We start from the raw sequence: 21,114 nt of genomic DNA, 5'->3' as shown, positions 1-21,114 counted from the left end.
AATTCCATAATTGCGCGGTTGTTTTTTTTTTTTTTCGGTGGGAATTGTCCGGCACCGGGATTGGAAGCCTGAAATGTTTCGATGCCAATGCTTACACGCGCAGCAATATTTTTACTTTTTGTGATCATCCTTATCTGCGTATTTGTTTTTATTTTTGTGTGACGTACGTCACCGGAAGCTTTGTCACTACAGCTTTTTGGAGACGAAAACACGCCGTGCGGAAGCCTTCAGCGTTAAACTCGGCCTGGATGCAGAAGGGCATGGGGCGAACCGTGCGGGTGTTGCTCCAATTAGACATTCATGCAGTGATGTTGCGAGACGCCGATTCCAACTACAGGTTTTCCCGCTCAATTTAATCCAATCACTACACAATTTAATCTAAGCGCAAGCCAATTTAATCCAGCTGCCAGAAGGTTGCTCAGGGGTGTTTTGCGCGGAATTAGGCGCAGCTTTGCGGGCTTTCATGCGCGGGGTGTGATGAAAAAATGGTGTTCCTTGATGCCTTACGTCCAAAATATCATAAGCGCGCATCTTAATAGACATTTACTAACATCCGCAGACGAGCAGAGTGGTCTCGGTTGATCCGTTAGTGGCGTGTGGTGATCGCCTTAAGAGGCGCGCATATGATATTTTGGACATAAGGCATCAAGAAACACCATTTTCATAAACAAATATTTTGCTAATGCTAGCCTTACCCCTGAGACCTTCCGTAAATGGTACACCCCGTCTCTACCGCCTCAATGTCCCTTCTGCGCCTCCCCCACTCCCGCCATTCTCCAGCACCTAATTTGGCACTGCCCGCAGTTCGCGCGCTACAGAACCTTCAAGCCTCCTCCAAATACAACCTCTCTTTACATCGACCCTTGTACACTGGAACCCTCCATGCTGGCTTTAATTGCACACTTTTCCCTAAAAAGCGGTCTAGCGCGAGCAGTCTAGAGACGTGAGCCTGCATTCCTCACCCCACGCGGCCTCTTCAGCATTCTAAAGGAGCCCACCTGTTTTGGGTCGAACTGTACACATTTAAGATGTCCCACGTTACAAACCCCCCACCTTCTACTTCCCCTTCCCCCACTTGACGTAGAGTCTTCCTGCCACAATAAAGGCTACCTCCTCCTCCATTTTTTCATCTCATCCCGCGCATGAAAGCCCGCAAAGCTGCGCCTAATTTCACGCGAAACACCCCTCAGCAACCTTCCGACAGCTGGATTAAAATGGTTGGCACATGGACTAAATTCGCTGCTTTTCTTTCCTCCATGGTTCGCTGGCACCTGAATTAAATTCGATGGCGTTTGGATTATATTAGATGGCAGTTGGATTAAATTGGCTGGCGCTTGGATTAAATTGTATGGTGATTGGATTAAATTGAGTGGGAAAACCTGTAGACGTTGAAAGAAAGACAAAGAACTAACCTGCATTTCGAATGTGCCGCCGATATGCCGCCACCACCATGGAGGAAAGGCCACCACAGACGGCTGTCCCTATCCGCACGCCTCGCGCGGATTATTTTTAAAACTGTCCGCACGCCTCGCGCGGATAATTTTTAAAACTGTCCGCACGCCTCGCGCGGATAACTTTCAAAACTGTCCGCACGCCTCGCGCGGATAACTTTTAAAATTGTCCGCACGCCTCGAGCCCGAATGCAGCGCCGTGTGCCAAGTTTCTTTTTCTTTGAGTTATTATGGACGCCCCAGTTTCTTCCTCTCTCAACTTGGATGCTACCCGCGTGTTACGTTGTTGTGGCCCAAGTGCAGCCAGTGCTGTCCTGAGCCAGCTCACGGGTGAAGCCGGCGTGCCAAGCCTTCGTCGGACGACGAGAAACGGCGACCACGACGACACCGATCCATCTCCTGAAGAATCCAGGACGAAATTTGCCATCGTTCGTTCTGCACTTCCTCTCCTACAAGTCGCGTTGCCATCAGCAATAACATGCAACAATGTGCCAGAGATCACCACACGAACAAATGCCGTGCTGTGATATGGCGGCGAATACAGTGAGGTGAATATGATTGTGTGCATCGGGGCGTAGAGCTCGACGTACTGCCACATTCGGCTTGTGATTGCGGTGACGGCGTAGTACATGGTAAATGCGCGAATGAGGTGTGTACGTGGTCCAGTGCAGGGTGTGTTCTCTGTGGTATCGCCCTTCATGTCGGCGCATTCGGCGGCTAAGTGCGATGCTTGCACGGGCAGCGACATGGATCAGCGGGAAGCTTAAAGGGGCCATGCAGAAACGCAGGTTTGGTTCATTCGAAAGGTTGCCTCGTTAGATACATACTGACACCATTATTAACGTAAACGTCACTCAAATAAGCTATATAATTATAAAAAAGGGAATGGCCGTGTGACCCACAAGCTCATTTCACGCAGCAGAACCCATGATGTCATACACGCCAGCACTGGGATTGGCTGAGGCCGGCAAAAGCAAGCACAAATTAGGCAGAGCTTATAAGTTTGGGGAACAAGCTATTTGCGCTCAAATTTGGGGCACATTATTTTTATAGAAATAAGAATGGTGGGATAAACGGTGGAAGTTATGAAAGCACATGTAAACGTATAAGTATTGATGCGTACTGCTATTGGTACTGCACGCACTGTGCTTGTTTTAGCTGCACTGCACTGCGGCTCTTTGGGGTTGTCTCAGACAACATTGGCCGATTGGTGTAAGCAACGGCGTATTACAGGCCATATTTGTCGAGCGAGCACCATGTGTCACGGAACGATTATTTTCTCCCTTAACAAAAACAAGCCAGATACAAATATGGTCAAAAGCAAAGCAAAGGCAGAAAACGGCCCGCTACGGTATGCTGGCACTATCTAGGTTGACTAACGGTAAGCAAGTCTCCGCTTCGCACCAAGTTTAGCTTGAAGACCCACTCTGATGTTGTCGTTGCAGATGTCATTAAAACTCACAGTTTGATGTGAGAATCAAAATTTTAACTTAAATTGATTATTTTGCAGCGAACAAAGCATCGCTTACTTCCGTACAAGCACTGGGGGCACTATAAAACGTGAAATCTTTTGAATAAAATAAACTTGTACCATGTCTGCATAGAAGTGCACCTTCTGCAGCTGCGACTGCCCTACCTGGACTAATTACACCCAGTAACGGCACAAGATGACGGTTTTAACAGATAAGCCATCCGCACTGTCGCAGTGCTTTGGTGTCCGTCTATTTCCTTGTGCAGGAACACACCCAGCTCAGCATTATCATGGACTTTGTAAATGAGAGCAAAAAAGAGCGATGGTGCTCCAGTTGCGAGTGGCCTTGGTGCTATATTCATTTTCACGGCGAGCCTCCTCACGCCTTCCCTTGTGGTGTTTTAGAGCCATTGCTACTATTTCTCTGGCCCACTTTGTGTTGCACACAGAAGCAGCCATTCCACTGAGAGGAGGGTGAATCACCTTTGCAAGCCTCACCCATCCCGACGTGAAGTTACCTGTACTCATTCTCTAAGACGTACGCTGTGCTGTCAATGCTGTAAGCACTGTACAACACAGGATAATGTCTATGCTAGTTCAATCAACACAGTGAAGCGCTTGAGGTAACTGGATGATGCTTTCGAGTCTGCCAGCATATACGGTCGCAGTTCAAGATCTCTATACAGTAGTTACAAGAGCGCAGCCTGAATGTTTGTAACCACTTTGCCGACCACACTTTCCCTTCGCCTTATGTGAATCCTTGCCAAGTAACTGTCATCAGGTCCTGTTGCCTTCTGTAGCTCAAAAATCTCTGCCCTCTAAATGTCCTGCTACATCTGCTCCCTGCCTTGTACTGTTTCCAGCAGGAGGAAGATTCTCCCACACGAAGGCAGTCTAGACCGGCCGACCTATGGCTGGGGAGGGTGCTGATCCTTCACTGTGGAACCAAGGCCATTCTTGGCGGTGTGTGCAGTGAAGGTAGTCTATTGATTGTTGGCCTGTGTGAGGGACAGCTGATTGCACTGCATATACTCCACCGTTCCCGCTATCATTACTGTTCACTGCCCTTTCCTTTACCGCCATTTCTACCCTTTTGCTCACTTTCTTCTCAATCCCTTTTAGGTCTCCCTGTTTTTACACTAAAAGGCAACTTGTGAAGGAAGAAAAAAATGGGTAGGAGGAGTAGAAAAAACTTAGAAGCCAAATAGTGTTCAACAGAAGTCGTTATGCGACATTGGCAGGGGTTTTCAATTATCAGTCCTGGACTCTCTGCGTACTCCCCAAGAGGCAATCTGACATTTCTTGTTCGCATGTATTCCTGTGGTGTGGAGAACCTTGCGACTACCCGTGGACAACAGGTAAAATGTCACTGTAAATACCCAGTATATGGCTCAGGAATTAAGTCAACTTAATGCATATAGATGAGACTGAATATTTGTCACTTGAAAAATCTTCATATTCTTCACATTTGGCTCCATGTTAGCTCCTTCTGCACTGGCAGGTTCCAGTGTACCATTTTCAATCAAGTAGCTTGCTGAAAGATACCGAACACTTTCCAATATCAACTTTAGATTAGTTATAGTGCAGGGGGCAGTTTGTAATGCATGCAAAAGCCAGAATGTTTTCATGGCTAAAGCTATGGCTACGTGATAAATCCAGCATGTGTAACATCAGTTGTTAGGCCAGCGGCCGTCCTTATGTTTCTTCTCCTCTCTTCGTTTCGTTTGCACCGATTCCATCCAAAAAACACTGTCTAAATGTATGCACAGCTTCATCTAACAACTAGGCCATAAACTACTGTTCAGGCTAACAGCAGCCACCCGGAGTTAACATCTGTGGAAGAGAAGGTGAGGAGCATGATCCACAAAAAAAATTTGAAAACGACATGAGGCTGTTAAAAAAATCTTATTGTGCTCAACTTCTTGCAGAAAAACATTAGTAGTGCGTGAAAGCGGATTTCAGAGATTAGTTTATCTTCGGCGTTTCCTTCAGTAAAGTTTTACCAGAGTCCGTCAATGCTTTGACGGACTCTGGTTTTACTAAGGCTGCTCTCATTTCACAAGCTGACATCGCAAGTATGGCGAGTTTAGCAACAGCACTGCCTCGACATTGAAATTGTATAATGTAAGGTGTTTCAACTGTGATGATTCCTGCACTCAATAAAATGCAACAATCATGTGCTTAACAATCGCATATCACTCCACATTACTACCCCTCCTTTTGCATAATAACACTAAAAACTACTGCATTCTAATTGTACTTGACATGAATGAAAACAACCTCTGGGCACCTTTCTCTGGCACCGATGTCACCTATTTCCCTTCTCATTACAAAATTATGAACAAGGTAATGGTCCTTCTATAACAGCCTGAAACGAAACTTTGTGTTTAATTTTTCCTTTGTGCTGAGTGAAGAGTGGGTGCTACTAAGCCACCTATGTCGAAAACAGCCCTGGGGAGGTATTCTCGAGTTTTGTCCCTTTTGCATCCCTTTCAAAAGTGTCCCTTTTGGCGAGCCCTGATTGACTAAAAGCCAACAACCAGAAGTGACGTAACGCAAGCGCGGCAAACCTACTGCCAACCTTCTTCCATGCTGCCAATGTCCACCTCTTAACCGGAAGTTACGTCACGATGAAAGGGACGCAAAAGGGACGTTTTCAAAAGGGACAGTTACGAGAATACCGCCTCTATTCTCATCTTACTTGCCCCTGTGAAAAATAAAGGCGATTTAAGGTCACAGGGTAAGCCCTATACTACCCATGCATTTTTGGCCATTTCGAGGTACACTTTTATCGGCATCTACATAATGCGTACATGATTTTCTTTCAAATTTGGGGCTGTTTTAACTGTACCAGAATTACTAAAATCACACTAAAATTACAATGTTTACGAATTTCTTTCCGCCAGTATCTAAATTTTGGCTTACTTTACATATTAAAAATTTTGTAACAAGAAAACCAGTGGGTGCATATTTTCAATTCTGGCACAGTAGATGTCACAACATGTAGATGACAGGAAAAAAGCATCGGCCGGTTCTCCTGGAAGATATAGGAAATAATGGTACCTACGTGAAAAACAGTTTTGAGATAATTGAGTTAAAAAATAAGAAATGAGGCGAAAAACCACTTTTTTGCCACAAACACCACTCAAGTCATTTATTTAGTAAGCACCAGCTTCATAATCACCGTCGAAATCATGTTTTCGCTTTTCAGCCAGTCGTCTGTCCTGCCTTGCCTATTTAGTCGGCTGTTGTGCAGCTCTGTTCACAAAGTATCTTTACGAACAGAGTCAACCTCTTTTAGCCACTTGTTGGTGCTGTTGCGCACAGGGTTCATTCCGAATTATTTCGAATGCTGGCTCTTGCAATGCTACCATCACTGAATGAAAGACCAGCACCCAATGTTGCAATCCTGAGAGGGTGAAGCCCAACAAAGACATTTTTTGGTGCGTGGCTTTGAAGCACAAATGTGGTAAAAACATGATGCACAGTATCTCTGGATTGCCTTGGATGAAACATCAGCTATGCAATGGCTTCCAAGCAACTTCTTAATACAGCTCATTCTAAACTAAGTGTTTTGATCTGGAGCTGGGAGGTTCTTGATGGAAAAAATGACAATAAACACGGAGCACATTCTAAAATCGGACATGGTCACTTTCTACTTGCTCACAGAAAAACTGTTTTTTAGGCAGAAATACAACCTTGGAAAATGTGCATAAGAAGGTGTACTTCCCTAATAGCAAAGACAAAAAAAGTCACTTTTTTAAGAAATTTGGCTTACCCTTTGCCCTTAAAGGACTACTGACATTAAATTTCCAATTTGAGCAACTGTACGAATAGCTTATTGTGTGTATGTAATCTTTCAGAAGTTGGAACTTTACTGTTTCATAAAACAATTTCAATCTTTGCGCATATTCAAAATGCGAAAGACACTTTAAGATATGCGACATCTGATGTACGCCATGGTCACCAAGAGAGAGATAAAGGGGGCTCTGCAATGTGAACTGGTGAGGTCAGCCCTGCTAGTGACAAGGCTTGCTACGCCACATGGGCTTGCAATGCCAGACTACAATGAGTGGTGAATGCTGGACATTAGGGGTACAGCAGGGAGAAGACAAACAAGAAACGTTAAAAACGAGAAACAAGGAAATACTGCTAGCAGAGTCCAGTGCGTAAAAAGTACATTTTAAAGGAAATCATTAATGTAAACTGAATCAAAATACAAAGTAAATACAAAGTAAACGGTGCAAAAAAGGGAAGAACACCAACCCAAGAAAAAGAAATTGATAAACACCACAGCATGAGAGAGTACATATCTTGAGACACTTGCACTGCCTATGGTCTAAAGAGATATGTCCAGTTCAGTCTCGTAGGAAGAAACGAACATTGTGAATAACTTCTCTTTTAATATGTGTGCTGTTTCATGCACACATAATACAAAAGATTAATGGATACATCCTCTCTAGAAAGAACTCTCAAAGGCACACTGTGATGACTATGATATAATCTCCCTTCTCAAGAGTGAATGTATACATTGGTGGCACAGGTTGGACAAATGGAGAATTTTTGGCTAGGGGTCAACACATATCACATTATGTGACAAAGTGTACAACAGTGGCAGTGTGTTGGTTCTGCACAAGAGAAAAAAACAGCGTAGCTGGAACAACTACAAAGAAAAATGTGACACACCCAGTACTCGTGTGATGAAATGCTTTCCAGTGCCCTCTTTGGCATCATAGCAGACCTTGAGTTGTGTACAATTTTGTTGAGAAGCTTTGTATATCTAAGGCCGCATATTGCGCATGTGCTAGTGCCAGTAGGCAGTGTTCTCCAGCCTGCACCCCACCCTGCCCTGGGAAGCCGCATCTAGAAGTCTGAAATGCATAACCCCTTTCCTTCTTTCCCGCCCTGTGTCCACTATATAAATAGGATCCTCCTGCCCCACTTGCCCTACACCCAACTGCCCTTCACACCCCATGAGTATGACCCCTTTACTGGGAGTGCCATCCACCATACCTGCCTAAGCTACCACATCACCTCCTGGAAAGACTGGCTGAATGCGGATCAGATAATGGACGAGAAGTCGATGCAAGAACTTCTGGCAGCCCACTGCCTTTGGGTTAGTGAGGGACTCTGGGAGATTTGCGGACTGGCCGCCTCCTAATGAAGATTAAGAGACAGCCAGCCAGCCTGGACTAGGGATGCCTAGATAGTAGTTTTTTCTCTCTCTCTAGGCATGAATACCACATTTATAATGTTTCGACGCGCTCATAACCGCAGAGCATACAATGTGCCGCTACTCAGAAAGAATGTGGCAATGCTGCATGTTGTTGAAATGCATCAGACTCGCTTCATATAACAGCAGTTTCCATGAAAGCGAGTGCTTTAAAGTGGAGCAGTTGTAATTAAAACCAAATTTTTTGGCATGAAGTCCACTTTAAGACTGATTTTTTGTACGCAGCGTTTTGGAAGGGTCTTTGGCACCTCACCACATCTAGCATAGCTAGGACATCACGGGCGAGCTATTTGGTAAACCATAATGCTCACAATAGAAATAACGGGCAGATTAAATGACAGCAAACAGCGCTTCTTTCTTCTCCTTTTCCATGAGTTGTTTTTATTTTGTGCTGTGAGCATTATTCTACGTACCCTCGTGTTACGTTAATAATGGTGTCAGTATGTATCTAACGAGGCAACCTTTCGAATGAACCAAACCTGCGTTTCTGCATGGCCCCTTTAAGCTTCCCGCTGATCCATGTCGCTGCCCGTGCAAGCATCGCACTTAGCCGCCGAATGCGCCGACATGAAGGGCGATACCACAGAGAACACACCCTGCACTGGACCACGTACACACCTCATTCGCGCATTTACCATGTACTACGCCGTCACCGCAATCACAAGCCGAATGTGGCAGTACGTCGAGCTCTACGCCCCGATGCACACAATCATATTCACCTCACTGTATTCGCCGCCATATCACAGCACGGCATTTGTTCGTGTGGTGATCTCTGGCACATTGTTGCATGTTATTGCTGATGGCAACGCGACTTGTAGGAGAGGAAGTGCAGAACGAACGATGGCAAATTTCGTCCTGGATTCTTCAGGAGATGGATCGGTGTCGTCGTGGTCGCCGTTTCTCGTCGTCCGACGAAGGCTTGGCACGCCGGCTTCACCCGTGAGCTGGCTCAGGGGCTCAGGACAGCACGCAACGTGAAGCTGAGCGTTAGCAGACCAACGCTGCACTTGGGTTAAGTAACCGGCCACAACAACGTAACACGCGGGTAGCATCCAAGTTGAGAGAGGAAGAAACTGGGGCGTCCATAATAACTCAAAGAAAAAGAAACTTGGCACACGGCGCTGCATTCGGGCTCGAGGCGTGCGGACAATTTTAAAAGTTATCCGCGCGAGGCGTGCGGACAGTTTCGAAAGTTATCCGCGCGAGGCGTGCGGACAGTTTTAAAAATTATCCGCGCGAGGCGTGCGGACAGTTTTAAAAATAATCCGCGCGAGGCGTGCGGATAGGGACAGCCACCACAGACATATTGGCGATGTTGGCGCCCCTTGCAGTTATGACATAATTTTTGGATATTGCAGAGAGCATTGTACAAAAAAACAGCGTATTAAATAAACGTTTTTTTGTTAATTTTTACGTTATTTTAATAAATATAAAAACAAGATAATCTTAAACTTGAAATGAAAAATTTAGCTTGTGTTTTAGGTAGCGCCGTCTACTGACTTTATAAAGAATTTCATCATCCTCACTTACGAGCTATTACGAGCGATCGGTTGGCAGGCATTAAAGGAGTAAAGGAGGAATATTACCCATGCTGCATTAGTTTGGCGCGGTTTGGGCATTTGGTTTGGTGGTATGGCAAGTTTCTCGTTAAAGTAACGGCATCCGGAGCCTCATTGCTTGAGATATCCTACTCACTTGTACCTTCACTGCATGTGTGCGCTACAACACCGTGGGCAGCGACGTGTGGCAGAATTTTATTAACTTCGCAGCTGCATTGGCAGCCGGCCGGACCGCGGAGGTGGCCAGTTCCAAACTGGTTTTGAGACATGGCGTTTAGTGAGCGCATGGCTTCGCTTTGCTGTGCGATACTGCTTCTGCTCTGTGTTTCAAGAGCGGCGAGGTTAAACGTTCCTAGGATTTTGCTGCCTTACCTCCAGGAGGTCCCCACGAACTACACATTGCAGATCATTGAGGCAGATGAAGGTAGCTGCTTCCTGTGGTACGTACTCTCCAGTCACGGTGCACGTGTTGTCCCCAGTGCGTTGGCGTGACGCGGTTGTTGGTCTTTCCCGACCACTCATTTGAATGGTATAGCACGAGTTATGGCAACAATGGACCTGCACGTGCATGCTTTATGTGCAGGCGATAGGGCGGTGACCAGAAATGTTGCGGCGTTTTCATCCGCGTGTGCATTCAGCCGTTTGATTCATTTTTTCGGCGCTTTGGGGCAACGCCCCCGCTCTGCCTGCGCCTATCTGCGTGTGTGCGTACTCACGGGAATTCTGGACTCAATAAATCAATGAATCGGATCTCGGGGCTACCGATTACGCACTGTTCCCATAATTTCAGTGCTTCGCGTTGGCGAAATGAGTCTTGGGACATGTCTTCATTATGGTCAATAAATAATAAACTGGAGGTTACATGCCAAAGATCATCTGATCTAAATCTGTCTGATGCGATGTGATTTCAAAGGCGGAAGCCTTTAATTGCCCATTCAGCGAAACAGCCGGCGTTGGACGTCCATAACAGAAAGCGGCTCCCTCACGAGCCGTTCACGTGGCGCGAGGAAAGCGACTTTTTCGGAGGCGTTCAAGATCGCGTGCGTTTACTCGGCAGTAGCGAGAGGCGGTAGGCCACGCCAGATCACCGCAAATGAAGGGGGCGGAACAGTCAGCGAATTTCACCATCGTTTTTATCTCCCATTACACGGGCGTCAGGAGCGAGCAGCGGCGCAACGTGTAGAAGGCGGATCGAAGCCATTCGAAAGCGTTCAGGCAGGTTGCAAAGCAAAGCGTTTTTATTCAAGCTGATTCCCATCAAAATAATACATCAACTGCAGAAAACCGTCACCTGCTGTTGCCCGTGCTACTATACATTCTGGTGGCATTTAAGAAATCAAACGGCAACAGCAGTGGAAGGTTCCACTAGATAGGTTCCACGCTCCGCTTGAAACGCTCGTGGAGCAGGGCAACGTGGTTCTATAAACATTGTAGTAGGGTACCTCGATTCACGCGCGTCTCTGCCGTACGGCAGCGCTGGCATCGAGGCACCCGACTTGGAGCAGTGGAACGCGGTAAATTGAAATTGACTTGAGCATACCTCTAGCGAGTTATCTTGGGAGGAATGAGACGGAAGAGGAACAGCATTAGAGGTGAGTGGGAAAGGGAAGGGAGGCATTTGCTTGGCAGAGGCGCCAGTCGACTATCGTCTTTCGTCGACATCTGCAACGAAGGGAGCAGATACGCGGCCAAGCAGATACGTCGGCACGTATTAGTGTGCAAGCCTCTGATATGTAATCGGAAGGCACGGTGTTGCGCAAAAACACCACCCTGTGGCGTGTTTCTGACAATTGGAGCGCGACTACCGAAAGCGAGAAAACTTGAGCACAAGCGAGTAAACAACGATGCGCAAGCATGCTGCGTCGGTCTCGACAGCAAGCGCCATGCCTCCATAGTGCGGAACAGCAGTTTTCACTCGGCGTTCGTGCGGTCTGGAGTATTGTGTCCCTGGCCGTAGGATTTAGGAGCTTTGTGTGCACTAAAGCAAAGATAGTGGTATTCCAAAATCCCCGATTCAATTCCCAGTCCCAAATTTGATATTCGCACACCTCTGCTGAAATGTCGTAGGTTGAGCCTTGTCAACCCCTGATTCGGATTCAGTGGATACACGGTCACGCATTAGCCAATTAGTGGGCGGATTGGTTTTACACTGTGAAAGCCGAGGCTTGCAGTAGCAAGCACAATTGAACCTCGGTACAACGAAGTAGTACTGGGGCAGTAAATTAGTTTGTTATATCCGATATTCGTTGTAACCGTAGAGGTAAGAATCGGCTCTAATAAATCGGCAGTCTGGCTCGCGCTACAATCCTGGATAAAAACGCATTGTTCTAGGCTTTGAACCCACTATAAACGAGGTAACCCTTATCTGTCTCCTTGTGGCGTTTCAAACTAAACAGACCGGAACGTGAGATTGTGAAATTACAACAGATTAAAGTTCGTTCGGCAAAACAGGCCTGCGTTCTTATTTACTCGAAGGAGGATGTGGCCTTCGCCTGGTGGCTTTTCACAGTCTGAGCGGAATGAAGTTTTTCGCAGCATCCACTTAACAAAGGGCCTTTTGTACTTGTGCAGCTCTTCAAGCTACTAAAAAATGGTTTTGTCCCACTTTTTTTTTTAAATTGTGCTTTTAATATGCTAGCTGTCGAGTTTTGAGCCTCGCAGAAACCAAATGTTTATTCGTTATAACCGATACCGTGCGGCTCTCATAATAATTTGCTATATCAGTGTTCACTATTACGAGGTTCGACAGTACCGTGAAGTGCGAGGATGTAACTGTATAGGCCTTTCAGGCCTTGCATCTGCAGTGGTAAGTGTGGAGCAGAGAAGGAGTTCCCTGCTGTTGAAAGAGCGGTCTGCTGAAAGGCTAGGCACTTGAGAACGGGGCACTGAAACCTTGGAGGGGATTGGTTGCACAGCGCACACATGGGTCCAGTCGGGAAGGGTGTGTGTTTGTGTCTGAGGAGCAAAGTTTTTGACGTCTGTGCTGGCCGTGTGTTCAGGGAATCGAGCCGTACCGAGGTGGCCGTGGTGCTGCCGCCAGCTGGCAACTGCTCACATCAGGCGACCATCTCGGCCGTGTGGGGCCAGCCCAGCCGCCAGACCACTACCGTTGTCGCCTACGAGCCCGGTCAGTGACTTGCTTTGGGTGCCGGTCCTGGGGGATATCCTTGCCTTTCCTTGTTTTGGGCCTTTAGGGGCCAGCCCATTGACAGACAGCCAGCTGAGCAACACCCATTACCTTTCGTTTTTGTTTCCTGCCTAAGCATTGTGGTAGTTTCTTGTGTGCCGAGTGCAAGCCTTGCATTGTTCTCTCAACTTGAGCACTGCAATGCACGTTTCTGTTTCCTCTTATTGTTACCATTGCTATTACTGATAAATGGTGTTACTGCGTTTATTAATACGTCAAAATTTGTGCAATCCAGTTGGAGGGAGGCAGTGAAAATGAGAGACCAAAAGATTTCCTAAATGCACAGGCATTTGTTCCAGCTACTTTATTTGGGAGACCTGTAGCTAGGTGCATTCATGCCTGGTTAAAATGATCTAGGATAAACAGGGACTCTAGATTTGTGCAGAATAGTCAAATAGTAATTACATTGGTAAGGTTGAGCAATGGAACCACAAGTAATAAGATGAGTTAATTCACTCCAGTGTTCCTTTAAACGAGAAGTAAGATCATTGTCCTGAAGGAGACAGAAGTATTATGTTGTAGGCACAGGTGTACACGAGGGCATAAAATCTTGGGTTTCGAGGAGAGGATGAATGAGGCCACTAAATCTGCGAACCATCAAATAACAATTACTTTTTTCTCTCAAGCTTCATACTACCTAACCATAAGCATCTTTTATTTCGGCCCTCAAAGCAGTCAGCCATTTTTTATGCCCCTAAAGAAACAAAAGACCACATGAAGTACACCAACGTCATTGTTAGTTTTTTTTATTTGTTTTTTATTTAAGATTCCTGTCTTCTCCTTTCATGCTGTCTGTCTTCTCTGTCTGGGGAGTTCCATCAGCCCTCCCCACCACCCACCCTCCTTCAAAATGAGGTTGTGTGTGCACCACTGATTTTGAGACTGAAATCTGATTGAAAATGTTTTCTTGAGAAAAAAGGTGACGAGTTTCCTGTTTTTTTTTTTTTTTCCCCGCATGATGGTTAGCACCAGCAACGAGGCATCAGCAAGAACAGGCACCTGTACAGTAGCCGACCGTTTTTCTGGACCTGGAGGGGAGTGAAAAATAGTCCGAATAAAAGAGCAGTCCGAAAAATTCGTGGGCCATTAGTCCTATGGGACAATTGGTGGTTCGTAGGGAAAGTCCGGAATATCCAGAAAGCCTGAATTTTTGGAGTCCGAAAAAAACGGTTGGCTACTGTAGTGCTATGGACACTTGCCATAGTGTCGATGGTATTATACTACTATGCTGAGCCACCACTGCAACCCTCTACCATGACGGCTAGGGCACTCTGCCACTGAGAAAAAAGATACGGGTTCAATTCTGGCCACAATGCCCTTTTTTTTTTTTAAATAAGAGCTTTACTACTTTCGTCCAGTGGTTTCGCCGCGGATGCGCAAATTCACCTTTTGACCTCAGACACACCCCCTGCAACACGCCCCTCGAAGCGGATCGCGTGATTCGCCGGGCCAGCTTTCGGCACTGCGCCCAAGTCGCGGCCAATCGCTGACCGGCAGCTGAGCACCCCTGGAGTGTCCCACGCATGCGCTGCTGGGTTGTCTCGGGCTACGTGCCTCATCTTGGGCCGCGTTTGCTGTGAATGTAAGCGAGGCCAGGCCTCCTCCTGTGAGCATTGCTTGGGAAGCGAACAGCTTTGAGCCGTGGTCGGCAATAGAGCTACATCGAAGGTTAAAGAGGCATATGGGTCTTAGGGATCAAAAAATTGCCCCCAAAAAAGCATTTTTTTAGGTATCACTTTTTCCTTCGTTTGCAGTTTTTCCTCTGAAAAGTTCGTACTTGAGCAGTACCGGGTACTTCGGTATAAAAGCCGTACAGGCCCGATTTTGATGAAAAAATAACGGTTTCTCTATAATTTTTTTCCTTTTCCGCCATGAGCGGTATTGCAGTCAGAAAATTCTTGAGGGGCATATCCCAGCATGTAGAGCAGCTAGAAAAATAATTTCTTTTGCAGCATAAAACCGAATGTTTAAACCATCCAAGGGAATCAGAATTTGCATTTTGTGTTTCTGTAGTTGTTTAATTAGCGTTACTTTTTAATTGGTTAGCAGGAGTTAGATTCTAACCTAGAAGATAGAATCGAGGTAAAGTTGTGATTGCAAAACAGAAACAAACTGCTTCCCACATTTCATTCTTCACCACTTCTGGTATCTATTCACACCTTGCTGGTAATTTTTTGTTGATTAGTTGTTTTCTATTGTTCTCTAGAACAATCAAGAAATATTTTTAATTATCTCGGAGACTAAATACCTAACATCAAAACTAATTGGATATTTGGAATTGGTTAAGAAAACTGAACATGCCAATTAAGTTTCATCAAGATTCGTTGGAAAGCAAAAAAAAAAAAAGTTTGTAAGGCCAGTGTGCCCCCTTAACCAAGCGAAACCGAGACTCAAATAGGCTAGGCCAAGCTCTTGCGTTGCATAACCATGGTTAGCTGAACTAAGCTGCCGCCTTTCCCCCTTTTTTTTTTTGCATGCTAAAAATGAAACTGCTTGATCTCCAGGTGGTTCAAATTTATCTATAGGTGCTATTCGTTGAAAAGTTTAGCGGTCAATTTCTTCGCCTGGCAACACTGGAAACGGCCACAAACATGGCCGATGTGCCAAGGACACGGCGCGGCTTGGGCCACTGCGCCCGCACGCCGAAGAAAAAAAAAAACACCGGCGTGCGTCATCTGCTCCGTTCCAATCCGATTCTAAACGGTGGCGTCAACAGAGATGTTATTAGTCGCACTCACATTGAACTCGAGGGAATACTGTGCGTTCGGTTAGGCAGAGTTTGTAACGTGAAACAGTCATGTGTTTCACAGTCATGCTTAGATGGACAGGTACCACCATCCCGCGGAGCCCGACGTAACGAGTGACGGCACACCATGGCCGGGCTAGAGCAGCGGCGCGCGCTGTGTTGATACGGCCTTCGCGGCGGCGGCGGCGGCGAGAACAATGCAGCCCCATCTCGACGTAAAGTTCCGCCACCAACGCACGCACGCTGCTACTCTAGCCCGGCCGTGGGTGCACTCACACGGTTGCATGGAGGAGAAGAGGGGTGCCTGATCTGCGGGCCGTGCACACAACATCGCCTAGCAACAAACGCTTGGCCACAGATATGGCGGCGCACACTTGGTTGCCTGCATGCATTCCGCACCCATTGAATACCGGCTATAGCCATTTACTACCATGTACAGTGACCCCCCGGCGAGAGTAGGGGTGCACTGTGAAGGGTTCGTTGTTGAGGGGGGTGCTGGGGGGGCTGTGCAGGCACGGGAGAGCAGCTGCGATGCGTTGTGATCGTGGACCAGCTGACTTCGGTGGAGGTGGTGAGCACGACGCGCGAGCTGCTCCTGGGGGACACGCCCGAACTGCTCGAGCTGGCCGGTCACAACAGCCAAGGTGGGACTCCCCGGTGGAGGACAGCGATGTTCCCTGCTTGGGAGAAAAATTCTCATTTCTAAGTCCAGAAGTTTCCTATTTTCAGCATTTTTAAAAACGATAGTCTTTCTTGGGCTACTTAAAGGAGCCATGAAGAGAAAACACAAGTTTGGTTCATTCAAAAGATTGTCTCGTTAGAATCATACTGACACCACTTTTAACGTAAACTTCGCTCAAATAAGCTACATAATTAGGAAAAACGGGAATGGTCATGTGACCCACCAGCTCATTTCCCGCAACAGAACCTGTGATGTCACATGGGCTAAGCTCTGCGATTGGCGGAGGCTGGCAGAAGCAGACGCAAATTAGGTAGAGCTTACAAACTAGACGAACGAGCGATTTGCGCTTAAATTTAGGGCACATTCTTTACAAAGCAATAGGAATGATGGGACAAACAGTGGAAGTTACGAAAGCACATGTAAACATAGAAGTACTGATGCGTTCTGCTGTTCGTACTGCGCACAGCATGCTTTGGTTTAGCTGCACAGCACTATGGGGCTTGGGGTTGTCTCAGACGACACTGGCCGATTGACGCAAGCAACGGTGTCTTACGTGACCCCATTTGTCGAGCGAGCACTGTTTCAGGGAACAAATATTTTCTTCCAGAACAAAAACAAGCCAGGTTTAAATGCGGGCAAAAACAAACCAAACGCTTGCCACGGTATGGTGGCGCCATCTAGGTTACGGAACGTAAAGAAACGCGGGAACAAACCAACACCGCTACAGGGTGGAGACAACCTTTGAACGGTCCCGTGCCGCCGCAATTGGGCCAACGGGCTCAACGCGTTATTCTTTTCGTTTCCCACGAGACCTAGCAACGCGAAACAGACAATATGATTCAAACTTCTTCAGTAAACCGCGTTGCGGTGATAATTTTAGCGCGGTTTTGACACAATGACTTGCTTCGGCGGCGAGCGAGCAACCGAACATGGCGGCGCCAGCGTTACGTGTCTCTACCCTGTACGGCGGATGCGTGAATGAAGGCACTCTAGGCTGCAGAGCGGTCGGTTCCCGTGATGTCACTTGGGACCACGAAAACGCACGATTGAGCGGGAAAATCAAAATTTTAACCTAAATTGTTTAATTTCTCAGTGAATAAAGCACCGTTTGTATCCGGACAAGCGCTGGGGGCACTATAAAACACGAAATCTTTCGAATAAAACCAACTTGCATTTTCTCTTCATGGCTCCTTTAAAGGGGCACTGACACAAAAATTTAGCATCTTGTTTTTTTCGTTGCGATAAGTAGCTAGTGACCTACTTATAACCTGTAGAAACCTCATTTGCTTCAGCGTGCGACGGTTGTTTAATTAGAGGGATTTTAAATGCGGCCAGTCGCAGTTTCGGTTTCAGCGAGTGCCGTGAAACGATGGATTTTGTGGATTTTGTGTGAACAAAGCTGACCACGTGACCGTCGGAGGGATATCACAGAGCAGAGCCGCCGTAGCACTGTCGAATCCGCATCGACGGCAGTTTCTGCGAATGCCCCCACGTACTGATCTCGTGAGGCGCTTAATTAAAAAGCGACCGTGGATGTGACGCAGGCGCTGCGAGTGCAAATGCTACTGCGGCTAAAGAACGACGCGCGACGCTCGAGACGGTGGGTGGCAAGACGCGCGCTGGGAGCAGCCGGCCGGTCTGCCTACAGGTCCGCCTACAGATGTGTTCGCTCAGCACTGCGGCGGATATTCGAGTGCCGCTCTCGTAAGCGGTGCAGATGACAATTTTTAATGCAACCCGCCATCGCATCATTAACTCCTTTCTCATGTAAGCCACTATGGTCGGGACTTGGGGACAATTTCGTGCAGCGGTAACAAGCTATCAATCGAGCTACCTGCGCCGGCCTGGGCCACTTCGCGGCCGTGGCCGCCGCCTGCACAGCGACCGTGCGGCTAGCTCAGTGGGCTTTTCGTGCCTCCGGCGCGTTTTCGCATCCAATGGTAATAAACAGTAATAGAAACAGAGTGCCTGGAATCGCTGTAGAACTTTGGTTGCGGCCAGCTGCCCGATTAGCTGACGAAATCACGGCGCCTCCGCCGCCAACGATCGGGTCGTTCGTTCTCGAGAGCAGAAGCTCCGCCCTCCGGCCCTCCGATTGGAGCGGCGAGCCGGGCGAGCCCGCGTAAAACGCCGGTAGTGCGGAAGCGGCAAACACAAACTCGTGACATGTTTGGATGTTGTTTATTTACAATTGCGCGTGGTCCTCTGCTGGCTGCTCGGTTGCGTTTCGCACACTTCAAAATTGATTTTAAATATGTTCTAGGCTGTATTCGCCGCTGATATTTTGCAGATGATGTATATGTGTTCCCACCAATCTATCTCCGACGTTATCTCGCCTTCAAAATTTTGTGTCAGTGCCCCTTTAAGGGGGCAGACTGGTCTTAGAGCTATTTTTTTTGTTTACCAAGCAATTTTAATAAAACTGCACTGCGGTATAGAGTTTTTTGGGCTGATTTCAAATCTGCCATTAGATTTTTTGTAAGTTGATTATATTTTGAGTTAATTAATGATTAATTGCCATCATTTTGGGTCACAGTTACAAAATAACCACTCCATACAGAATGGCAATTGCCACGTGGCTAGGCAGACAAATGGCTAAAGAATACAACATAGGAAGAACTTTTTTTATTCAGATATTTTTGGTTGTTTTACAACACAGGGAACTTCACTTCTCCCGTGCTCTGCCACAAATCGCTCGCAGGTGGTGCCAATTGAACACAATAATAATTTTCCAAAGCCCTCCATTTGAAAAATTTGTTTCCAACATTGTATTCCCCACACATTTCGGTATCAGAAGCAAAAAGAATTAAAGTTGTACCTGCTCTGGGTGCCAAGATATCTGAGGATGAAATGCTAGCTTTGCATTGCAAGAAAAGTGCCGTTTCACCATCGAATTCTGCGCCTACTGAGCTGTAGAGTGCACTTTAAAATGCTATTGTAATATAATAACAACAAAATATGGTGCCTTTTGATGATAAAATTTACAGACTGATACAAAAATGGCCGTGGAGGCCAAAAATGCCATTTTTGAGAAAACGCTTTTTTTGACCGTTTTTCGGCCCCAAAGACCCAACTGCCCCCTTAAACACTGAAATTTTGGTCTGTCTGTCGGTGACTCGATTCAGCCACCCTGTCAAAGTGAAGCAGATGCTACGCCGTAATCTTATATACCTGCAGCCAAATCTTAGCGTCTAAGTCTGGTGTCAGTGTTCATACCTGTCAATATTGCAGTGATGTGATAGCTGCGCCAATTGCGCCTAACTGCGCCGAGAGGTAAATCCTGCTACAACCTGCTACAAGGACTCTGATTTCAAGCAATCTGCGCCAATCTTGCGCCGAAGCTTTCTTTCGCTGAGCTTCTTAGATGTGGCGTGCTCTTTACGCCACAGCGTTGAAGAGGAGGGAATCCTGGGAGTTTTTTCTGCTCGCGAAAACGCGCCGCACACGCCACAGGTGCACTGACGCTGCTGCGGTAAAACCCACCCGCACGCTGCGCGTGGCGCGGCCTGCGGCGGCAACATGGCGCCGGCTTCGGCCACGAAGTGGTGTGGGGATCTCAAGCAACTGCGTCTAACAGCTCTCTAAAATGCTCAGTCGCGCGTCAGTTTCTGACCAAAGTAGAAGGTGCCGCGAGCACGATATCGTCGATGCGGGCGTGAAACTATCATGCTCGCAACGGCGATGCGCACAAATCGTGTGTAAAAACGCGCCATGCGGTTCACGCTTTACTATCTGCTTTGCAATAAAGCTTGGCGAGTTAGCACAGGACCGGGATAATTGGAGATTAATGGGAGAGGCCTTTGCTGCAGTGGGCATAGATAGGGTGTGATGATGATGATGAAAGCTTGGCAGGAGTTCAGGTGACTGACACCGAGGAGTCAAGATGGAGAGGGCATAGCAAGGGTAGCTAGCGCAAAAGGGGAAAGGGACGAAAGTTCAAGATGGCTTAATTTGGGACCGGCTGTAAGCCGCTTCATTGAACAGTTTTGAGCTTCGAAGAAAGTGATCTTGCCTCACTCAACATGTCGTTCAGGAGGAACGCTACAGGAGCGCTTCAGGAAAGCATTTTATGATAAAACTTTCTTTGGAAAGCTACCTTTGTGAAGAATGTGGTGGACGTTTTCACTGATTTTTTTTGTCTTCGTTTCAAATAAGTTAGCCGTTGGTCCACCTACTCAAGGATTATCATCGGTGACCCTCTTTCTCAAGCTGGGTGGGTGCTTCATGAAGACAGAGTCTTACTACTGAAAAAAGCCAGAGAGTTGCCGTTGTTGCAAACCTAGTCCCCTGCAAATTGGAAAGCGAGTGTAGAAGTCGGAGAGGACATGTAGCATGCGATTTCGTCTTGGGAACCTGGAGAGAAACAGACATTTAGGCTGGGCGCTAGAACTTTTTACATAAAATGCACTCAGTACATTCTGTCGCGTGTCACTGTGTTCCGTTCATTATGGTTTTACGAAACGTTCTGTACCCTACCGATTGGAATGCTACCTCGATAGTCATTTTTTAAATAAAACTTAAAATTCTTTCATGATCTGTTGGCTCATGCAGTGAATGCATGTACACACTCGCACAAACTCTTTCGGTGCTTAAGTCTCGAGACATTTTATAGTCACTGCTAAAAGACATCTGTGCGCAGAAACTCGTCTGCACCGAAGGCATTTGACTTGTTTAAACATTTCTGTGTGCCCAGGATGCTGCTTTTGGGGCTCCTCTCAGTTGTTTTGCTCCCCTTCTAGCAATATTTCTCAAATCTTAATGCTCGTTCTGGCTGCTCCAAAAGCC

General features: G+C 46.9%; 1 protein-coding gene across 2 annotated transcripts in view; it reads left to right on the top strand.

Annotated features, from left to right (window-relative positions):
* Positions 1-9,698: 9,698 nt before the first annotated feature.
* Gp210 (nucleoporin 210) overlaps positions 9,699-21,114 on the top strand; it is a 77,234-nt gene continuing 65,818 nt past the window's right edge. Inside the window, exons 1-3 of one of the 2 annotated variants that reach the window (XM_077693936.1) lie at positions 9,699-10,154; positions 12,714-12,841; positions 16,160-16,291. In XM_077693936.1, the coding sequence (XP_077550062.1) occupies positions 9,982-10,154; positions 12,714-12,841; positions 16,160-16,291 (433 nt within the window). In that variant the 5' untranslated portion in view covers positions 9,699-9,981. The remainder of the gene's footprint in view (positions 10,155-12,713; positions 12,842-16,159; positions 16,292-21,114) is intronic. The other variant, XM_077693937.1, reaches the window with a different exon arrangement.

The sequence above is a fragment of the Haemaphysalis longicornis genome, unplaced genomic scaffold (genome assembly GCF_048455015.1).
Source record: "Haemaphysalis longicornis isolate Haplotype H1 unplaced genomic scaffold, Haemaphysalis longicornis Haplotype H1 scaffold_12, whole genome shotgun sequence".
Lineage (NCBI taxonomy): Eukaryota > Metazoa > Arthropoda > Arachnida > Ixodida > Ixodidae > Haemaphysalis > Haemaphysalis longicornis.
Note: the sequence above shows the minus strand (reverse complement) of the source record. Positions and strands in the feature narration are given on the sequence as shown.